We start from the raw sequence: 20,435 nt of genomic DNA, 5'->3' as shown, positions 1-20,435 counted from the left end.
AATTTTTCAAAAGATAAAATGCTATTTTGGTCATTTTAGTTTTTGAGTACTATTTTTGTGATATAAACTTAGAAATGTGCTATTTTGGAGATTTGTCCTAATTAATTTGACGGCCAAACATTAAATAAGAAAACCTTAATAATAGGGGAAATTAAATAAACACCATTTACTTCCCCTTGAAGCCACAAACAAAGAATGTACGAAAACAAATACTCTGTCTATATTTGTAAAGTTGATATTGTAAAGTTTTAACAACTCGCAGTTTTAATAGCTTAGCTTATGTTTTACTTTTATAACAAAATGCATTAAGCACACTTTACAACATCAACTTTTTAAGGAAAAAAAAACAAGAAGTGAACTATAGAAGCCAAAAGAAAGCAAACAAGCAGAGCAAGCAAATCACAAAACCAGTTTTTCACCATCCTAACCGCGCAAGCAAGCTTCATCCACGACCACGAGCCGACATTATTTCAGCCAGATTCATCTCCGCCGGAACTGGAGTGGGAGCTGACACAGTATCCGACAGTAAGATTCCACTGATCTGGATAATAGAGATATCGTACGGAACTTGTTCGATGGACTTGATGAAAGAGGAAGATACATCTCCGGCGCCGTTGAGACCGAACCTGATATTGCCGCCTCTCTTATTCGTTATCTTGACGAACCCGGTGTTTTCCGGAGCAGCTCCGGTGGCTTGGAAGAGAGTTGCGGCGAGAGCTGAGCCGTCGGGGAGCTGGTGGAGTTTTCTGGCGTCGAAGTAATCGAGGAGGACGTGGAGGGAGAGGATGTTTTTGAGAGTGGAGATTGTGTAGCCTTTTGAGGTTAAGTCGTACATGGCGCCGTCGTCTACGGCGCAGACGGTTATGGTGTTTCTCTGGTTGATTTCGTCGGCGAGGTGAGTTTGGGCTAGGTAATGGTTGAAGGAGGATAAAGAAGGGTGGTTTGCTAAGAGGAGCGTGACGTTGTGTGCGTGAGTTTCGACTGCGAGGAGGAGGAGGAGGATAGGGAGAATGTAGGAGGTGATTACTTGTCTCATCTCCTTGGCCATTGTTGAGAGAATGTGATGAGTGGAAACTGGGAGATTTTTTTCAGATAGTGAGCTCTGAGTTTAGAACTAAAGGGTAAACGAAGATAGTGTATTTATATGGGACTTGGAATGTGTGATTCAAATAACTATTGTGCCATTGAGTATCTATTTAATATTTTTATTGGGAATTTGTGATATTATTTTTTAATATTTATAACAAATTTAAGCGTATGGGATTGCAAGTTTATGAATTGTGACCATGCTTTCCCTATTCTTTACAATTTTTTAATGATATTTTATTTTTTGGTGTATATATGTAGATCAGTTTGGACTTAAGTTGTTTTGGCAATAACCATTTTTAGCTTTATTTAAACTAAAATTATTGAAGTGTACAAAATAAAATATGTTCATTTTGTTGGATTTTCATAGCGTATTACAATATTATTTATTTGAACTTAACAAAATGATTTTTGAATGAAAAATGACATTTTGTTATGCATACGAATATACGATGATGTAATTATATCTTTTGATAGTATTTTTTCTAAAAAATAGAATATCGTATTCATTTTAATATATTTAATAATAATCTCGAATTTCATTAATTATTTTAAATTAAATTAAATTTAAGACTTTGTTATAATAGAAAAATATATTCTATTAATATTAAACATTAGAATTATTATAAGTAAATAGATTTGAGATTATTATGTTTAATGAAACTCTAAAGGTTCAAAAATAATTCAACAGCATATTTTGAAGGTAACACGTCAAATAAATATTAATTCCATATAGATATATTGTTTCTATTTTAATAAGATATATATTAAATTATTGAAAAGCTTTCTAGAACACAAACAATAAAAAACGAACGCTCACTATTATTCATTTGAGTTATTGATTTTAAATATTATGGTGTAACACATGAAATAATTTATTATTCATTTGAGTTATTGATTTTAAATAGCATGGAGTAACACATGCAATAAAAAAACCTTCACCAAAAAATATATGAAACAATTTGAGTTATTGATTTTAAATAGATTATTGGAGTAACACATGCAATAGAAATCAAACCTTCGGGAAAATATATGAAATAATATGTCATTCATTTGCGTTATTGAGTTTATATAAATGGTTTGGAGTAACACATGCAATATAAAACACTAAAAAATATATATAAAACGAATAAAACTAAGTATCATATATCTAATTTTTTTTCTTATCAAAAATGTCGCGGCAACGAAAAAAAGAGATAAAAATAAATAATACAAGATAACAAAATTAAGTATCAAAACAAAAACCGGCACGGAAGAAGAAGAATAGCTAAGCCACCGGCCCACCGCTGCTCCAGTTTCGCTGGAGAACAGAAGGGCAGTGAGAACGTGACGGTGGAGGGTGAAGATGTTGAAGGCGGTGGAGGAGGATTAATGTATGGAGAGTAGCCTGCTGAGTTTAGATTGACAAAGCTTAGAAGTGATAAGGTTATAAGAGGTACAGAGAAAGAAGCTTGAATGACAACATGATGAGTTTGGTCTTTGGGTCTGCAAGATGATATCAATATATATGACCGAGAGTTGAGACTTGTAACAAAATTAGCTAAATCTTTTTTGTGAGAACTAGAATTAGCTGAATCTTTTCCAGTATAATTCGTATTATCTGCCGCATGGCATAACACTTGTCGTAAAGTGTTGGAGAATTTCTGAAGAAAACGTACGTTTGCATCTTTTTAATGGATGTTGACAAAATGTTGTCATGTTATGACTAATTGACAAGTTAAAACGGCTTTTTATTACTGTGTAATTTATACCTGACTGCACGCTTGTACCAAATTCACCAAAAGAAAAAGATGTGTCATGGGTATCGTGAATTTCAAGATGAGTGTGGAAAGTTTGAATCTTTTTTATGGGAAAGACGAACTATGGACTTTCAGTTAGTCACTAAAGAAGACCTAGGTTCAAAGACAGTTTCTAATCAAAATGAGCTTGATCTCTTAAGAGTCACTCGTTCATAGTTCGTACACGGCCTTAACTAAACACACATGTCATCTCATAATTAATAGATACATTTTTTAAAGAACGTAAAATTTGTGATCAATAGAAAATATAGATATCTGAATGAGTTTTATATAACTGATTGCATTGGTTTTGAGTTTTAGAAAGTCTTCTTAACTTAATCCTTTGATTATGATTGACGTTAGTCAACTTCCGAAGTTCTCTCAACCCTCTTAACGAGTTGAGTTTGTGTTGTTGCTGCTTCGCCATGTCTCCTGTTATTTATTGTTCGCCACATATGAGATGGGGCCGTGGCTTAAAAGCAATATCAGCTTCGGAAGTTATTCGGTCTACAAAATTCTGGTTAATTTTTTTTTTTTTTCCGTCAATAGATTATATTAAACATTCGATGGAATACAACTTCAGCCGGCAGAACACGGTGAACTCCCCGGAAACTTATCCCATAACAGGGAAACTAAAGCCTAAACATGGGCAACAAGAAGACACTGAAACATAATTTTAAACTAATGCAAATTTCTACAACTAGACCTTCTTACAACCCTTAAGAGAACAAAGATAAAAAGCCGAGGCTTAAACAAACCGGAAGACCAGCGAAGATCACAGTCAGCCAAACGAATAAGCGGCGAAAATGTGTGAGCCTAATCAGAGTATTCCAATATGGTAAAATATTAAAGTTTTGATATTGATTATTGTGTATTTGTGTAAATCTAATTATTTTCCATTTGTACAATTTGTTTACTAATTTTTTTATTTTTTTGATTGTTGAAATCTCGTATTTTATATTTTAAATAACAAATGATAACTGTATTTAAAAAGAAGAAAGTCTATATGTTCACAGATTCACATCATCACATGGTCTATATGTTCACAGATTCACATCATCACATGCATCAGATGGCAAAAAGAAAACTCCTTCCCATCATCGCATTTACTGAACGTGTTGAAAAATGGCCATCGAAACAAATGGGTTAAAGTGGATCAATCTATCGTCAACCTAGTTTGACATTTTTAACAATTTTTTTTCAACTGGCCTTTCATTTATCATTTTTAACAATTAGTGATAAATGAGGTCTTATAAATTAGTGATAAGTGATAACTAATACATTGCATATATCTTGTAAGTTTTATACCAAATTTCAAACCAAGGCGACCTGCAAATATATATATATATATATATATATATATATAAACTGAAATGAAGCTGGTTTAACCGGTAAGTTTTGAACCGGATTTACCAAATTTCAAACAAAGTCTGTATCAACATTCACCCGAGAGTCAACATATATCAATCCATTATATGGTAAACTTATCAAGAAAACGAATATAATAAGAAAACTGATTATAGAAACAAATAAAAGTTTGGTGAAATGAAGAATAAAACATTTCATTGAGATATTATCCAACTAATTAGCTAGTCTGTAATAAATTAATGTATTATGTATATTCAGGTCAAATATTGTGTTCAGCCACTAGCAATAACTGTGAGCAAATGATAAAATATAAATGTTAAAAACCGCTAAACGGTAAGTAATCACCTTATATAAGATTATTGTTTAGACGGACGTCTTGACCAATTTTTTATATATTTAGATTTCTTTTTAAAAATCGTATTAGAAACATCTTTACAGTTAAATTCCATTTGCTATTGATTTTTAGTACACTGTAACATATTCATTATAAAAGTATCATAAAACAAGTTTATATTTTCTAACTGTAACACTTTTTTAACATTGCTAACTTTAAGTTTAGTTTATAAAAGTTTATTATCTGAAAAACAGCAAGAAAGAAAAATTAGTAAAAATTGATAATTTATTAGTAATTTTACTAAACCTTTAGTAGCATTTCTTATACATTAAGGCTGTGATATTTTTGGAATATTATCAGGAAAACGAATATATTAAGAAAGAAATAAAATAAAATAAGGTATTTTGAGAATTGAGTCAATTGACCTATAAAAAATATTCCATATTAATAATTTGTTTCTTTATAATGAAATATTTATTCTCCTTAAACACACAGTCCAAGTCTTTAAAGAGATCCCCTCTGCTTTTTTAATTACATAGGAGAGGCAGACAGGGGAGCGAAGGTGTTCTTGTCGACGAGAGAAAAAGAGAAGATCTTTTTTGTAAGAAAAATCTCAAATGTCTTTAGGCTACGCAGAGAAACTATCTTTCATCGAAGATGTTGGTCAAGTGGGCATGGCTGAATTCTTCGACTCATCTCATGTTCTGCAATGCAAGGTCTCTCCTCCTGGGTTTTCCAGGGTTTAATACGTTGATTGATCGTTATATCAACCCTAGATTGTTTTGGTTTCTGTAAAAGTTTGATCCTTCGTGTGTTCTGTCCTAGTATTTTAGGTTTTAGAGCACTTGTTGTTTTTGTGGACTTGCATTAATTTAATTGAAGAATTGAAATTGGGTTATAAGTTATAACAAGCGTCTCGAGACGATCTAGGCTATAATGTGGCTGGTTTGTGTTTATTGATTATGTGTGAGATATGTTTTTTTTAAAACAAGATTTGTATGGAGAATTTGCATTAATAGTTTGGGGTGTGATATAGATATGGTTGCTAGATCTTAGCTTTAAATTTGGTTATTTACTGTCTGATTTTGTTTGCAGATTGAAGAACTTGCTAAGATGATTCAAAAGGTTTGGATCTGTGGACTCTCTTTCGTATTACTATTGGTTGCTTTTGTTTGCATGTTTCTCTTTTCGGTTTCCTGTTAGTATATTCAAGAAGGTGGTTTAATGTTTGCAGAGTAAGCATCTAGTGGTGTTTACAGGTGCAGGCATCTCAACTTCTTGTGGTATTCCTGATTTCAGAGGCCCCAAAGGCATTTGGACATTGCAGGTCTGTTATTTTTTATTCACCATCATTGCTCAGAAGCATCATCATCTCTAGTAACTTACACTTTGTGATTCATGGTTTATTTGGTCTCAGCGCGAGGGCAAAGATTTACCGAAAGCATCTCTGCCGTTTCATCGTGCAATGCCGAGCATGACTCATATGGCTTTGGTTGAATTAGAAAGAGCTGGCATTTTAAAGTTTGTCATCAGTCAGGTAAATCCTTCTTCTTTCGCCTTTACTTAATGACTGATCACTGAAAGGATCTTGTGTTTATTAAATTATTAGAATGTGGACGGCTTGCATCTTCGATCTGGGATACCAAGAGAGAAGCTCTCTGAACTGCATGGAGACTCTTTTATGGAGATGTGCCCATCATGTGGAGCTGAGTAAGACCAACATACATATGCTGTTGCCTCTCTCTTAGACAGTCATTAGACCATCAATGGTAACAGCCTTTCTGAACTTTTCTGAAGGTACCTGCGTGATTTTGAGGTGGAAACTATTGGATTAAAAGAGACCTCGAGAAAGTGCTCTAATGCAAAGTGTGGTGCTAAACTCAAAGATACGGTCTTAGATTGGGAGGTGAGTTTTCGTTGCCTTTCTAAATACAAACGCTTTGTCCTCATTCTCAACCTTGTAGGTTAAGACTTTTAAATAGCTAAATATCAATCTTGCTTCTTTCTTTCTATGGCAGGATGCTTTGCCTCCAAAAGAGATTGATCCTGCAGAGAAACATTGCAAAATGGCTGATCTTGTACTATGTTTGGGTACCAGGTAATTAATGACTCATAAGAACTCTCATGTTTAGATCATTTAGCCAAGTAACTAAACACCCTAATATCTTGATTATCCTGTGGTTTGCTTGTTTTATAAGCCTTACTCCTTTTTGCAGTTTGCAGATAACCCCTGCTTGCAACTTGCCTCTCAAGTGTCTCAGGGGTGGAGGCAAGATCGTCATTGTTAATCTTCAGGTAAACTATCTCTGGACAGTGTTCACTACAAAGCCTTCATAGTTTCTGTGGAATGTGTTTTTATGGGCTGTGTAGTGTTGTTTGATCGGAAACTGTAGACTAATTGTATGCGTCGTTACAGAAAACCCCAAAGGACAAGAAAGCAGACGTAGTGATTCACGGTTTTGTTGATAAGGTAAGCTTTCACCTCTTTAAATATGTATAGATATTTTCTAAAATTGCTGGCAAAACCTAAGTGAAGTATAGTAGATTACCCTCAAAACTGTGCTCAAAGTTTGTTTTATTGATCTTTTTTCCCTTCATTATTCTTTTGATGTGCAGGTGGTTGCAGGGGTCATGGAAACTCTCAACATGCAGATTCCCCCATATGTCAGAATAGATCTTTTCCAGATAATACTAAACCAATCCTTGAGCAGAGGTCTAATAGCTACCAAATATTTGATCCTGAATCTTTACTCTAACTCGCTTGTCTAGTCTTCACTCACATGTTTTCATTTCTGTTTACAGATGAGAGGTACATTAACTGGACACTTCGTGTTGCAAGTGTTCATGGATTAACTTCTCAGCTACCATTCATTGAATCAGTTGAGGTAAACATATAGAAAACTAACTATTATCTCCTAAACCAAAACCAAAATGGTACTGTGTGAGCGTTTCTGATTCGTTTCATTTGTGAACCAGGTCTCCTTCTCAGACAACCATAACTTCAAAGATGCAGTTCTCGATGAGCAGCCGTTTATCATAAAAAGGTAACAAACACCTTTCTTCTGAGCCCATTTTCTTGTCTTATGTCTCATTATAACATTATCTTCTCTCATACAGGAGAACAACGGAAACCGAGACATTTGACATATTCTTGAAAATCAACTACAGTGAGGGTTGTGACTGTCTCTCCACCAAAATTACCATTCCCTTCAAATATGAGGTTAGTTAAGACACATACTATTCGATAAAGCTCTTTGTTATATTTTGAGTTTATCAGCATTTTTCGAATAACTTATGTAGGTTTCAACGGAAGAGCATGAGGAGGAGACTATTGACAAGGAGGCTGTGCTGCAAAGCCTGAGAGAGAAAGCAGTTGAAGAGTCCAGCTGCGGGCAAAGCGGTGTGGTCGAGAGAAGATTTGTTTCTGAGCCGAGAAGTGAAACCATTGTGTATGCAACTGTGACCAATCTCAGGACGTTCCATTGTCAACAATCTGTGCTTGCTAATGGAGACCTCAAATGGAAGATGGAAGGTTCTGGAACAACGTCTCGTAAACGTTCTAGAACCGGGAAACGAAAGCCAAGGGCATAGGAAGAAGAAGAAGAAAGATCTTTCTTTGTGTATAAACAAGTAAATGACCTCTTAAGTCTAACCAAAAAATTGGGAATATGGAAAGTTATCGGCGTTTATAAGGGCTGAGTGAATTTTGTGTGCTTTTACCCACACTCGGTTCTCTTAAACCGGAATTAGCCAGGGGTTTAGGCTAAACTTTGTTTTAAGTAGCTATTGTAACTTTGACATGTATTCGGTTTGCTTTCGATTTGATCGGATGTAAAATTATTACAGAAGTTACAATATAATCTAGAAATTGTCAGTTTTTTTGTGTGAAAAGTTATAGATACACGCAGAGAAACAAAACACAGTTACTTCTTTAAAGATCATAATGAAGAGGAGAGTGTCATCGACAGTATCTAGCGGGAGTAAGTCACGTGATGACTGACGACATGCACATGACCGAGGCATCAACTAAATGTATTTTTAGATATCTCATGCATGTGCATTTTTTAGAAACTGACGTGTATCTCCCCTGTATTGGCTGAGTGGTATTCTCCTTTAATTTGAATTTCATGGGTAAAATAGTCAATGTTCAAAGCCAGTCTCTTTTCCCGAGGCAGCAACAGACAAAACCAGACCCAATCTCTCAAGCAAGCTCAGATTCTGTGGTAATAAAGAAGTCGAAGACACAAAGGAGTTGGGTGATCAATGCTGTTTTCTTTCGTCTATCAATGGACTCACATTGCTCGCTTAGTCGACTCGTTCTAGTCTCCTTCTGCTTACTCTGCTTCTTCGCCGGAGATTCATCGGCGGCGAGGGCTGGCTTCTTCTACACCAGACACAGAGGAAGATGCACTCCGCAGTAACTAATCAAAATCTCTCTTCCCTCCGAGAAAGATACAACTCATTCTGACTCTTTGTGGTTCGTGTTTGCAGGTATTGGAGCAGCAGGAGGGAGGCATGGCCGAGGATGGTGCCGGAGAGATCAACGGTGGAGAAAATGTTCGGGGTGATGGTGGCGAAAGAGCGTTGGAGATCTGATCTGACGCTGGTGGAATCTACGGCTAGGAACGATGAAGAAGGGAATGCGTACGGTGCGTTGCTGAAGCAGGGGATCGCTGCTCTGCTCAACTCTTACGCCAGAAGAAGCTTTTCGTATGCGCCTTGGGAGGTGAAGACGATGCTCATCCAGGCCATGATCTCTGAGCCGGCTGCTCGCCGGCAAGCGCAAAAGTTCAAAGCCGCTAACGTGGCTTGCGACTAACCTCGAGAATCAGATCAAAAGATTAGTAGTAGTACACTTTGTTGTACTTGTTGCTCGGTGTGTGTTATTGTGGTGTTGCCTTGGTGGATACGTATTCGTTCTTGTTAAATCTTGAACTCAAATGAATCTAATGAGAAAAATTTAATATGATTACATCTGTTTAACACATTATTTGAATGGCTTGTGTAGTAATAATACTGATCTGGTGAAGTAAATAATCCTCTCAGCTTTTGTCATGTGAGCTCAGTGTAAAGTTGGTGTTGTCTGATGTAATCCATCACTCCATCTTCAGTCAAGTACTTAACCGACAACCCTCGCGAAATGCATTGTCTGTAAGAAGATGAGATATGAGCAAGAGAAGCAACTTTTTTATTTTGGGTGAAATGGAATGTTCTTGAGGAGTATAAATAAACATCAGACTACCTTAATCTACTTGAGCTAATCTGATTAGGAACAAAATTGTTGACGATTCTGATGTTATCCTGCAAAAGAAACCGTATTACATCATTTGACTGATTGATACAGCGAACCAAGAAACTTAGTAATACTTACACGGGTTTCGTATAAGACTCTGTCACCAAAGATCATGTTTTCAACATCTTGTCCTTCTCTACGGATGCACACAATCCCATAGTCTTTACAAATACTCCTTACCTTCAAAACACACAATGTTGATAATGAAGCATATATGCGAGTAGAGTAGAATCGATAAAACATGCTGCTTTGGTAATACTGCCTTCGTTTACCTACCTGTTCAGGGATCCAAACACCGGGAGAGCAGAAAGATTCCAATAGATCGGAGCCACATAGTAGCATGACTTTGAGAGATTCTAGCATTAGAAACCACACACTATAGATTTTAGCTTAAGACCATATAGGATGATATTTTGCGGTTTATCTTACCCTTTGGTACGAGGCTATTGTTTGTAAGGAAAGTCTTGACCCTTGATAAAACCACTAAAGTCCGTTGGTAGCTGTCTTGGGATGCCTGTATAAACAGCTTTGTAAGGACACAACGCTTTGTTTCTCTAAAAGGACTTATCAAAAGCTTTTGAGGGCGAGAGAGGGAAAGATAGAGTACCTCCCACGGATCAACCATTATGATGTCGGAGCTTTTGCAAGCCAGATTACACATCTCTAAACGATGCTCTGCAGATAAAAGTCCCTACACAGAACCTGATGATTTTATTATTTTCCAAAGAAGATTAAACAGTAAACAGAAGAACCTTGGTAGCTAAAAAAAAAGAAGAAGTTCTTAGCTCCACGCTCCATCAATCGTCACTTGTCAAGTAGCATTACTTTAGAAAAAAAAAACAAGAGTCATAATTGAAAGAAGCTAAGATTCTCAAGTTTGCAAAAATCATACCTCCTTTTTGTATGCATCATTTACAGGAGACACATAGCCTCCAAGAACATGAAATCCCTCAGAGTGTAATGCATCTCTCGCCAGCTCTAAACAAGTACAGAACAAGGCATAATAATTTAACGTACTTTAAACTAATAAACAGTGTCCCAGTGAAACCACCAGTCATATACTGTTCATAATGCGTAACAAATGTTCGAATTTTCACATTGATAAGCATAGAACTCTAGAGCTGTTGTTCTTGTAAGAACTCTCACCAAACATGCGTAAATGCATGAACGTAGGAGGATTGAAACTCCCAGTTGCCACAAGCACTACACAAGTTTTATCCCTGTTACAGACAAAACGATCGAAATTTACAGTGAATTTGGTGACAATCTCATCAACATAAAGTAACTAAATGGATCAGTTAATTTTAAACTGAGAGAAAATTGAAATGACAAAAAAGAAGGTGAAAAATCAATAAAATTTACTTAGGTTGTGATCCGATAGTTAGTTTATCCACTGGTAGAGAGACATCCATTAGAACAATCTTAGCCTGTAACGAACGATCACTCCGGCGAGTAGAAGACCAGGATGAATAAAGGATAGATCCAAAACGGCGTCGTCTTACATATACGACGACGTTTTTCTATTTGAGTTAAAACGCACCGTGTTTGCATTTCGCGAGGGTTTCTGTAGTATTTTTTTTTATTTTTTTTTTGTTGTGGTTAAAAAATATAATAATCTTTTAAAGGGGGAAATGGAATCATTATCCCCAAAATTTTGAAATTCGAATCCGCGCTTACTAGTCTCTCTCACTCGATCTCGAGGGCTAGGTCGTCGGCGATGTTTTCCGGCAGAGAGAATCCGACGGCGAATTTAGTAAATAGGCAGAATCTTTTCGTTCAGATCTTCGAGAGGAAGAGGCGAATCGTCGAGAAGGTCAAGCAACAAGTAGATCTTTTTGACGACCATTTAGCCTCCAAGTGCCTACTCGCCGGAGTCTCCCCTCCGTCGTGGCTCTGGCCTCCGTCTATACCTTCCGAAACTTCCGGTAATACTTCCTTCCTGCTCAATTTCTCGCCAGCAATGTCAATTTCATTGTTTTCGAGTACTGGTTAGTGCTGCGAAGTTGTTTTGGTACTTAAAATTGAAAAGGACTGAATGTTTGAAAGGCTAATTAGCGTAATTTGATGTTGAATTACTGTGATAGGAAAGGGTTTAGTGAGATAATAAACGTTGTTAGGGTCCCTAAGTATCAATTTCCATCGTTTATATATGTGTTTCAGTGACGGTTGAAGGGAAGAGTTTCCGTTCGTTGTTCTTATTTTGATATTTTTATGTGTACAGAGTTGAATAAGGAGGAGATCATCTCAGGACTCCTCTTTCCTCAATCAAGACCTTCCTTCATTTGTCCTAGCGGCCGTCTCTTTCCGTATCAGCCGCCCGTCAGTTTTCTAGCTGACAGTGTAGGAAGACAGGACCTGACGTCTGTGGTAAACAACACTTTGGAAGAGCAGTTGTTTGAAGAAGAACAACAACACCACCACCTCTCACACAACTTCGTCAGACGCGTTTCAGATCATTCTCACGAACAGGGTGATGGTACTGCATTTCCTAGAGATGTCCATGAGGAGGAACCATTGCCAGAAGGTGTCTCAATTGGTTGCAGAGAGAATGAAAGCTGTCCGTCTCGTGGACACAGTCAGAATCAGAGAGTTGTAAATAGCCTTGGTGCTACATCTCCTGGACGTAGCCAAGGAAAAATGGTTCCTGAAAGTGTCTCAACTACTGGTTGTGAGCGGAAACTATCAACTCTCGGATATTGTCAACATGAAACTGAACCAGACACTTGCTTTGACCCTGGACTACCAGTACCGCTTGAGAAGATTCAGAGATCGAAGTCACGTCAAAAAGATTTCGAGCGTCGGAGTAGTGCCAAAGCTTCCAGAAGCCGTTCAAACTATAGAAATGAGCTCAAACCTTCTCCAGGTGGAAATATAGGCCCTGAGATTGCTTCGTTAAGGTCCGACAGTGTTAGGGAAACAAATTTATTTGAGCATGATGAGAATGATGAAGGTTGTCCCGATGAAGTAGAGGACCGCAATTCTCAAGGTAAAGGAGGGGATCAGTGTATTAAGTTTAGCTTATCTACAGAGTCTTCAACCCCACATCAGAAAGTGGTTCCTTTGCAAAGAGCTACCAGTGGAGATGCTTCTGCTTCTATTGTACCAAAATCTCTAAGCGAGGCTGGTCATGTGAATGAAATGGATGTACTACAGACCATTGAGACAATTGCTGAAGTGTCTGTTAAAGTAGATGAGCAACTGGATGATCCCCACAGCAGAAGTTGCAATGAAACAGCTTATCTCGATGGGGGTACAAGATCTAAAAGCTCAAGCCATGATAGATCCAAGAGGGAACATCAAAAGTCTAGCAACTCTGTTTCGGGTAGCATCTCGTCAAGAAATTCAGATCCCTCTCACAGGGCAGATGATGGAGTAGAATTACCCCAGGTAATACCTCTCACTAATGAAGATTCTAGGCTGACAGATGCTGGAGCGAGACTCTTTCAGTCTGAAATTAAAACAAGATCCAGCAGCAATGCACGGAGAAATAAATCCAAGACTGGGCATTCAGGCTCTGTTAAGTCTTCTTCAGTTGACCTGGAGCCAATACATTCGATTTCATCACTGCAAGGTGGAGATGCAAAGGAGTCACTGATTCCCTCGACTATTGATGTTGAAGGCTTGGTAGTTGTAAATATTACCAGCGACGATCAAGCAAAAGAAAAGGGTGAAGGTGTAAAAGAGTCACTGGTTCCCTCTATAGTCGATGTTGAAGGTGGTAATTCTGGAGGAATTAGATCTAAGACCGAGCATTCAGGCTCTCTTGAGTCTTCTTCAGTTGACGTGGAACCAAGACATTCAGGTTCATTACTGCAAGGCCGAGAAGTAAAGGAATCGCCCATTCCCTCTTCTATTGATGTTGAAAGATTAGTAAATGAAGATATGACCAGCAATGATCAATCAAAAGAAAAGGGTGAATGTGTAAAGGAGTCAATGATTCCCTCGACTATTGATATTGAAGGTTTAGCAGTGGAAGATATCACCAGGGGCAATCAATTAAAAGGAAAGGGTAAATGTGTTGACACTAACATATGTTCAAGTGCTGGAAGGATCAGCCAAACTGGCGTATCCACAGATGAGACGACACTTGCGAGTGCAATTGAAAACTCTATACCCAAGACCGAGCTTTTGGGATTTGTTGATTCCTCTTCAGCTGAACTGCAGTGGAGACACTCAGTAATGCAATCAGACGATGAAAGTGTATTGTTGAAGCCCGTTACTGATACTGGTGAAGCTTTATTAATGGAGGAAGATAAGGCTGGGGAATCAACTGAAGTTAGCGGTATCTCAAAATCTAGAAGTTTAAGCCAAACTGACATCACGGTAGTTGAGCAAGTGGTGGTTGAATCTATTCTTCAAGAAAGTGGTACCCCAGAAGACATGACTGACCATTCTAAAAAATGGGATACTGGTTGTGTGTCCAAGGAAGAGCAGTCACAGGGTTCATTGACCAAAGCAGGGAGTAACCAGTGCCATGGGATAGTAAGTAGGCCAAGAAGCTTAGCAACTGAAGAGAAATCAGCAAATGAATATAATGATCTTTCTATTGACTCTGATCGTAAATCAACTGAGGAACAGCTTAAAGTTAGAGCAGGAAACGCATCAGTGAGAACGCATGATCTCCCTGACTTTATGAAGCCTGAATCACACTGTTTTGATGATACTGGAGAACGCAGCTTCGATGACATTCCAATGAACAGTCGAGAAAAAACTACAATGGAGAAGGTCCTAACACCAGCATCTGCTGCAAGGATGTCAGATGTTCCATCTCTCACTGATTCTGAGGTAAATCTTTCGGCAGACAACGAAATGCACGACACTGAAGATCATAATGGCTTAGAGAAAGAAACGGAATCGCCTACAAGCCATTGTGGCGTAAGAGTGGGAGAAAATGAACCTCCAGAGTCAAATACATCCGCTGGTCAGATAGATGCATTGAAAAAGAGACCTCAACTTGGAATATCCTCGGACCAAGGTGTTTCCCAGTTTAATAGAAATATAGCATGCACAGAAACATGTGAATCTCATGGTCTAGAGGGCTCTATACAGAATCTTTTCTGCTCTAGCTCCCTTATGGAGGGTTCACAACTGCAGAATAAGCGGAGAAGAACCCTGTACAAAGTAACTAGTAGAGAGCCTTCGTCAAACCCAGTGGTGAATGTTCTTTTCTATGTCTTAGGATAGTTCATTATATGAGAGTTTTAAACTAGTTCGTGCTTCCAAATGTAACTAAAATGCTTTTTGAATCATGGGTTTTTATATATTGCAGGGAGACATTCTGGACTCAGATTCTGTTAGGGAAACAGTACATCATAGTGAGGAAGCCGCAAGTCACAACCTCAATCAATACGATGTAGAGTTGCAAAAGATAATTGGATCTGCATCTTCAGATCATTATGAAGTTGAGTTACAAAAGATGATTGGATCTGCATCGTCGGCTGAGTTACGATTTGGAGAGGTATGTGCTGTATTTCTCATTCTTCTTAAGTTTGTCTTGTAATTAGTAGCATTTCTCTCTTGAAAATAAGTGTAGCCGCTCAGTTTAGAACTATGTCATTACCTACTCTAAAGGAAATAGACAGTTATTCTTCACCTGAATATATAAAGCTATTAACCATAAAAATTATCGGCAAAAATCTGAAATCCTATTCAATATTATCAGCTTTTCTGTGCTCGTATTTGCATGTCTTTGTTGGTATGACTCCATTGCCAATATTAAACGACAGAAATATTAAGCTGAGAGTTTGCATAACATTAACTCAAAACGGATATTTACAGGATTACTTATTCAAGGAAGCTGGATTGATGAGTCCTGCCTCGCTTTCCTTCAGACCAGAACAGAGTGTAGACAGGAGTCTTACTGCTCCAAATCAGGGACTTATAACAGAAAATATGGACTTTCTGCCATTTGCTGGAGAAACCTCTCACCCATTTGCTAGTGGCGTTGTACGTAGTTCAGATTGTTCTCCTTGTTTGTCACCCTTGGGTTTGACAGGCGCAGACGATGGAAGCCCCCCTGTTTTGGAGGGCTTTATAGTCCAAACGGATGATGAAAGTCAAAGCGGTTCCAAAAACCAGATAAAACATGACAGCTTCGAATTTCCAAAAACTACAGCAGAAAGTGCAACCATCATAGAGCAGATTCGCAAGTCTGCTTGCAGGATCACTCCCTCATTAAATCCAGCTAAAATATTCAAGTTCAATGAGAAACTGGATTTGGATCAGTCCGTTTCAACTGAACTTTTTGATGGCATGTTTTTCAGTCAGAATTTGGAGGGTAGCTCTGTCTTTGATAACTTGGGGGTTAACAATGACTATACAGGAAATTTGTACACTAGCTGTCTGCCCTTTTCTGGTGCTGGCTCATCTGCTGATGCTAGGAACCTTCTTACGTCTCCAAATGGGAAGTTGTGGTATAGAAGTTTGCAAAAGTCTGCCAGTTCAGAGAAGCAGGGCATTCAGACACCAGACCTACCTTGCATTAGCGAAGAGAATGAGAACGTGGATGAGGAGCCTGAAAACCTATGCGCTAACACTCCAAAGTCGATGAGGTCAGCGAATCGACGAAGTTCAATTCCAGACCTTCCTTGCATAGCTGAAGAGAATGAGAAAGAAGATGAGATATTAGAAGCTGTCAGTCAAGTATCTGATGGTTCCAAAAGTGGGAATGCCTCTGCTGAAAAGAAGCCTCTTGCTGATGTTGATGAAGAAGACCCTATGAAATTTCTTCCATCTGTTTCTAACGTCAAGATCCCTGTTGATAGACAGAGCCTAGATTCTGTCAATACTGCGTTTAGTTTTTCTGCTACGTGCAACAACAGTGTCAAAAGTAAACCAGAAAGGAAGATGGGTGGTAGCCGAAGATTCACAGGTAAAGGTAAAGAGAATCAAGGTGGAGCAGGCGCTGGAAGAAATGTTAGACCCCCTAGTAGCAGGTTCAGTAAGACTAAGTTGTCTTGCAACTCGAGTTTGACTTCTGTAGGGCCGCGATTACCAGATAAAGAACCTAGGCACAACAACATTGTCTCAAACATCACTTCGTTCGTTCCACTTGTGCAGCAGCAAAAAGCAGCTGCAGCAATCATTACAGGTAAAGATCTCTTAGACTAGTAGAAAGCACTTGATATTTCGAATTACTTAGTTTTCTGAACTATCCCTATCTCTGTTTCCCCTAGGCAAGAGGGATGTCAAAGTAAAGGCCCTAGAAGCAGCTGAGGCCTCAAAAAGGATGGCTGAACAGAAAGAAAATGAACGCAAGATGAAGAAAGAAGCAATGAAGCTTGAACGGGCAAGGCTGGAACAAGAAAACCTGAGAAAGCAAGAGATTGAGAGGAAAAAGAAAGAAGAAGAGCGAAAGAAAAAGGAAGCTGAAATTGCATGGAAGCAGGAGATGGAAAAGAAAAAGAAAGAAGAAGAGCGGAAGAGAAAAGAGTTTGAAATGGCGGATAAAAAGAGGCAGAGGGAAGAAGACAAGAAGTTGAAGGAAGCTAAAAGACAGAGAGTTGCAGAAATGCAGAGACAACAAAAAGAGGCTGATGAGAAATTACAAGCTGAAAAGGAACTGAAAAGAAAGGCTATGGTAAGACTAAGACCCCTCTTCTTGTTTTGATCTTAGAAACTTTGTTTGAATAATGTGATGTAGGAGTTTTGCTGAATAAAAGAAAGTGACATTTTCAGGATGCGAAGATAAAAGCACTGAAGGAACTTAAAGAAGAACAAGGTAATGCTAGGATCCGTGAAGCAAGACCAAAGAGTAATTCCAGCGACGATACCAATGCATCAAGATCCTCGAGAGAGGATGATCTCAAGGTACGAGGTTCTTTCTCATCCTATAGAGACTTGGAGTTTTTTAGAGATGAGACCAATCTCAGATACATAACAATACTTGTGCTAATAGGTGATAAGCAACATAGGGAAAATGTCTGAAGAGTCCTACGACATCTCTCCATACAAATGCTCAGACGACGAAGATGAAGAGGAAGACGACGATGACGACATGTCAAACCACAAATTCGTTCCTTCTTGGGCCAGGTTTTGTTTCTTAGTTGCTTCTCTCATTCTTTAATATGTTCAGCTCTCATTAGCTTTGTTTATACAGCAAGAGCAATGTACTTCTCGGCGTCATTTCTCAAGAAAATCGTGATCCCGATGTTGCTTTCCCTGCAAAACGCTTCCGCAGTATAACCAAAGGTAAAATCTCTCGACTACACTTCAACATATAAAGATAAGTTTCATAGTTTCACCCGTAGTTTCTTTTCGATATTTGCAGTTCTTTTGCCGCGAAAGTTCCGAAGCCAGTAGCATAAACTACGCGGAGCCAAACTCAGATTCTCGGAGACAGTAAAACTGTGTTTCAAGTTCCTTAGTAGCTTCAGCTTCAAAGTCTGTGAATACACTCTCTCTTTGTGCTTAACCTATTGTAGCAAATGATCCTATTTGCTTTTGTAAGGATTAGTAAATGGAGACAGTAAAACTGTGTTTCAAGTTCCTTAGTAGCTTCAGCTTCAAAGTCTGTGGATACACTCTCTTTGTGCTTAACCTATTGTAATAATTAATTTCATCCCATTGGCATTCACATTCAGTCTAACGCTTGAATTTCATTTGATTTTTTGGTTCAGTGAGTTTATATATTGAACAATTAGGTTTTTCGAATTCATATAAACCCTATTTCAGATATAAACCCTAGTTCCAAGTTGATAAAGAATGGGAAGTAGATTTAAAGAGGATTCATAACATCCTTGAGCTCGTCTCAAAATTCACAGAAAACATTGACAATGGTCATGGAGAAGCTTAAGGCCTTGTAAAGTCACAAGAAGGGATAACAAGCTTTAGTCATATGAAATCCTTTCCCTAAGCTAGCGTTAACACATATCTCGAGAATTGTGTGTTTCTGCTTAGTAGGTGCAGTTGCAGTTCATCACCGTGAAGAGCTGGATGGGAGCCAGCTAAAAAGACTCCTTGAAATTTGTCTGATTCACAGTATGCATCTTACTATCTTTCTTTGCTTCTCTGATTAGCAATTAAGTATGCAATCATAGTTATACTTTTGTTTGCTCTTGTTTTCGTTGGCAGTTCTTGATGCGAGTGCCAACCAGTTCCATAAGCTTAAGCATCTGAACTTGTGCTGTTATGCAGAGAAAGACAAGTAAGACAGTGATGCGTCGTCTTCACTGGCTCTTTTCTCTGACAAATACAACTCAAAAAAACATCTGTATTAGTTGAGTTTCGGTATACTCCAGGTGTGTTATAACTGCTGTCTTACTCCACTTGTGTTAAAAGATCTTTGTTTGTTTGTTCTTTCTCTCTACAGAGACAGAGCGAGAAGAGGAACAAACTCTGAGTAATAGCTGGAGCTGTGTTGGCAATTCATGTGCTAACTTCACCTGTAAATCAGTCAGGAGGACTCATTCAGATTAATTAGACAGAGAAAATGGGTAATGAAATGCAGAGCCGTGGAAGATGCAAGAGGTCATTCTTCTCTGTATGTTTTTGAGGAATCTTTTGATGTAAACATTGTCAGAATGGAGACAAACTGGTTTGTTGTGTTGGGATGGTGTCTGATGGATCTTGCTTGATGCAGACAGAATCCTGCAGTACCACTCGTGAGCCTGTAACACAAATATTATTATATATGCATTGTCAATGTGTAGATTGTCTGTTAGCCTTCTAACTATTTTTATTCCGTTTATACTAATTTGCGCTTACAAAAATTGGTAGCACGCATCAGGAATTTAAAAAGAAATACATGCATGTGGCAACTATTACTGAACAAATAATTATGAAATTTGCCAAATCTGTATAATAAGCTTTATGTAACTAGAGATGTACAATAGAACTAAAACAGCTAGTGGATTTAAGATATACTCCCTCTGTTCTGTTTCCGAAGGTAAAATTTTCTAATGTGTTCACGATTATTAAGAATTCAATAAATGTTTATAATTTAATTTTTATATTTTATCATACACTTTTCAATAACTTTTCACCAATGAAATTTAATCAATTCAAACATTTTTATTTAATGTTTCGTAACAGTATAAAAAAGTACCTTAAACATATTTAAAATCTATATTTATGGAATAAATAAAAAAATTTAAAACATTTTACTTTCAGAAATTTTGGGAATGGAGGGAGTAGTTTGGTAACATTGGTAGATGATAAGTGATGGGGGCTGATGACGTTTAGATTATAGTTTTGCGAATTGTTAGGGAAAAGTATTCATATTTCATTAAACAAATAGACAACTTGATGAATTATAATTACAAAGATCACCTAACTAGTGTCATGATTTTGACAAAAAACCGTTTAAGACATCTTTCAAAACTGATTATATTCGAAATATAAAAAGGTTAGCCAATTGATTTTTTCTTTTGTTCTTTAGCAAAAATGCTTATTATTATATTTTTGTCAACAAATGCTTATTATTTTGAGAAAGAAAAAATCAATGTAATAAGAAAAATCAATGTAATGAGAATTATTATAAAAAAAAATATAAAAATAATGATACAAGACAAAAGACAAAACAAAGCCAGCAAAGTCACAAGACTATTCCTAAAAAAAAACAAACATTACATCGCTC

The 20,435-nt window shown here is 37.5% G+C and overlaps 5 protein-coding genes across 6 annotated transcripts; 3 read left to right on the top strand and 2 right to left on the bottom strand.

The window, feature by feature from the left end:
* Positions 1–442: 442 nt before the first annotated feature.
* LOC103857212 (fasciclin-like arabinogalactan protein 1) lies at positions 443–1,048 on the bottom strand. The gene has a single exon (XM_009134392.2). It carries the CDS (start codon positions 1,046–1,048, stop codon positions 443–445), a length of 606 nt encoding a protein of 201 aa, XP_009132640.2.
* Positions 1,049–4,926: 3,878 nt separating this feature from the next.
* Positions 4,927–8,443, top strand: LOC103856967 (NAD-dependent protein deacetylase SRT1). Its single transcript, XM_009134106.2, has 14 exons — positions 4,927–5,282; positions 5,662–5,691; positions 5,801–5,893; positions 5,984–6,103; positions 6,176–6,276; positions 6,364–6,472; positions 6,585–6,664; positions 6,783–6,861; positions 6,983–7,036; positions 7,183–7,279; positions 7,369–7,451; positions 7,543–7,610; positions 7,684–7,786; positions 7,867–8,443. The coding sequence occupies exons 1-14, from the start codon at positions 5,184–5,186 to the stop codon at positions 8,155–8,157; spliced, it is 1,407 nt and encodes a 468-aa protein (XP_009132354.1). The 5' UTR covers positions 4,927–5,183; the 3' UTR covers positions 8,158–8,443.
* A 235-nt stretch (positions 8,444–8,678) lies between these two features.
* On the top strand, positions 8,679–9,549 carry LOC103856964. The gene is made up of 2 exons (XM_009134104.3): positions 8,679–8,983; positions 9,058–9,549. Exons 1-2 carry the CDS (start codon positions 8,694–8,696, stop codon positions 9,383–9,385), a joined length of 618 nt encoding a protein of 205 aa, XP_009132352.1. The 5' UTR covers positions 8,679–8,693; the 3' UTR covers positions 9,386–9,549.
* LOC103856966 (nicotinamide/nicotinic acid mononucleotide adenylyltransferase) lies at positions 9,497–11,334 on the bottom strand. The gene is made up of 9 exons (XM_009134105.3): positions 11,222–11,334; positions 11,006–11,079; positions 10,752–10,837; positions 10,467–10,550; positions 10,289–10,373; positions 10,136–10,215; positions 9,938–10,039; positions 9,809–9,867; positions 9,497–9,715 (listed from the first exon to the last, which is right to left on the bottom strand). The coding sequence occupies exons 1-9, from the start codon at positions 11,269–11,271 to the stop codon at positions 9,619–9,621; spliced, it is 717 nt and encodes a 238-aa protein (XP_009132353.1). The 5' UTR covers positions 11,272–11,334; the 3' UTR covers positions 9,497–9,618.
* Positions 11,335–11,514: 180 nt separating this feature from the next.
* Positions 11,515–18,942, top strand: LOC103857211 (titin homolog). Of its 2 annotated transcripts, XR_004456739.1 has the most exons (10): positions 11,515–11,784; positions 12,081–15,013; positions 15,129–15,317; positions 15,638–16,949; positions 17,035–17,438; positions 17,537–17,668; positions 17,757–17,890; positions 17,958–18,049; positions 18,129–18,330; positions 18,403–18,942. XR_004456739.1 is itself a non-coding variant. In XM_009134391.3 (9 exons), the coding sequence occupies exons 1-9, from the start codon at positions 11,577–11,579 to the stop codon at positions 18,158–18,160; spliced, it is 5,436 nt and encodes a 1,811-aa protein (XP_009132639.3). In that variant the 5' UTR covers positions 11,515–11,576; the 3' UTR covers positions 18,161–18,464. The 2 variants fall into 2 exon arrangements, 1 of the variants encoding a protein (XP_009132639.3); XM_009134391.3 differs by having other exon boundaries at positions 18,129–18,464.
* The last annotated feature ends 1,493 nt before the right edge of the window (positions 18,943–20,435 follow it).

The sequence above is a fragment of the Brassica rapa genome, chromosome A03 (genome assembly GCF_000309985.2).
Source record: "Brassica rapa cultivar Chiifu-401-42 chromosome A03, CAAS_Brap_v3.01, whole genome shotgun sequence".
Lineage (NCBI taxonomy): Eukaryota > Viridiplantae > Streptophyta > Magnoliopsida > Brassicales > Brassicaceae > Brassica > Brassica rapa.
Note: the sequence above shows the minus strand (reverse complement) of the source record. Positions and strands in the feature narration are given on the sequence as shown.

Bases quoted from the DNA above. Each gene is read 5' to 3' on its own strand.
- LOC103857212 (XM_009134392.2), bottom strand. From the start codon at position 1,048: ATGGCCAAGGAGATGAGACAAGTAATCACCTCCTACATTCTCCCTATC.
- LOC103856967 (XM_009134106.2), top strand. From the start codon at position 5,184: ATGTCTTTAGGCTACGCAGAGAAACTATCTTTCATCGAAGATGTTGGT. The intron at 6,473-6,584 runs GTGAGTTTTCGT...TTTCTATGGCAG, and splicing joins ATACGGTCTTAGATTGGGAG to GATGCTTTGCCTCCAAAAGA. The intron at 7,611-7,683 runs GTAACAAACACC...TCTCTCATACAG, and splicing joins CAGCCGTTTATCATAAAAAG to GAGAACAACGGAAACCGAGA.
- LOC103856964 (XM_009134104.3), top strand. From the start codon at position 8,694: ATGGGTAAAATAGTCAATGTTCAAAGCCAGTCTCTTTTCCCGAGGCAG. The intron at 8,984-9,057 runs GTAACTAATCAA...TCGTGTTTGCAG, and splicing joins AGAGGAAGATGCACTCCGCA to GTATTGGAGCAGCAGGAGGG.
- LOC103856966 (XM_009134105.3), bottom strand. From the start codon at position 11,271: ATGGATGTCTCTCTACCAGTGGATAAACTAACTATCGGATCACAACCT. The intron at 10,838-11,005 runs GTGAGAGTTCTT...GTACTTGTTTAG, and splicing joins CATGCATTTACGCATGTTTG to AGCTGGCGAGAGATGCATTA. The intron at 10,216-10,288 runs GTAAGATAAACC...TTCTAATGCTAG, and splicing joins CAATAGCCTCGTACCAAAGG to AATCTCTCAAAGTCATGCTA.
- LOC103857211 (XM_009134391.3), top strand. From the start codon at position 11,577: ATGTTTTCCGGCAGAGAGAATCCGACGGCGAATTTAGTAAATAGGCAG. The intron at 17,669-17,756 runs GTACGAGGTTCT...TTGTGCTAATAG, and splicing joins CGAGAGAGGATGATCTCAAG to GTGATAAGCAACATAGGGAA. The intron at 17,891-17,957 runs GTTTTGTTTCTT...TTGTTTATACAG, and splicing joins TTCGTTCCTTCTTGGGCCAG to CAAGAGCAATGTACTTCTCG.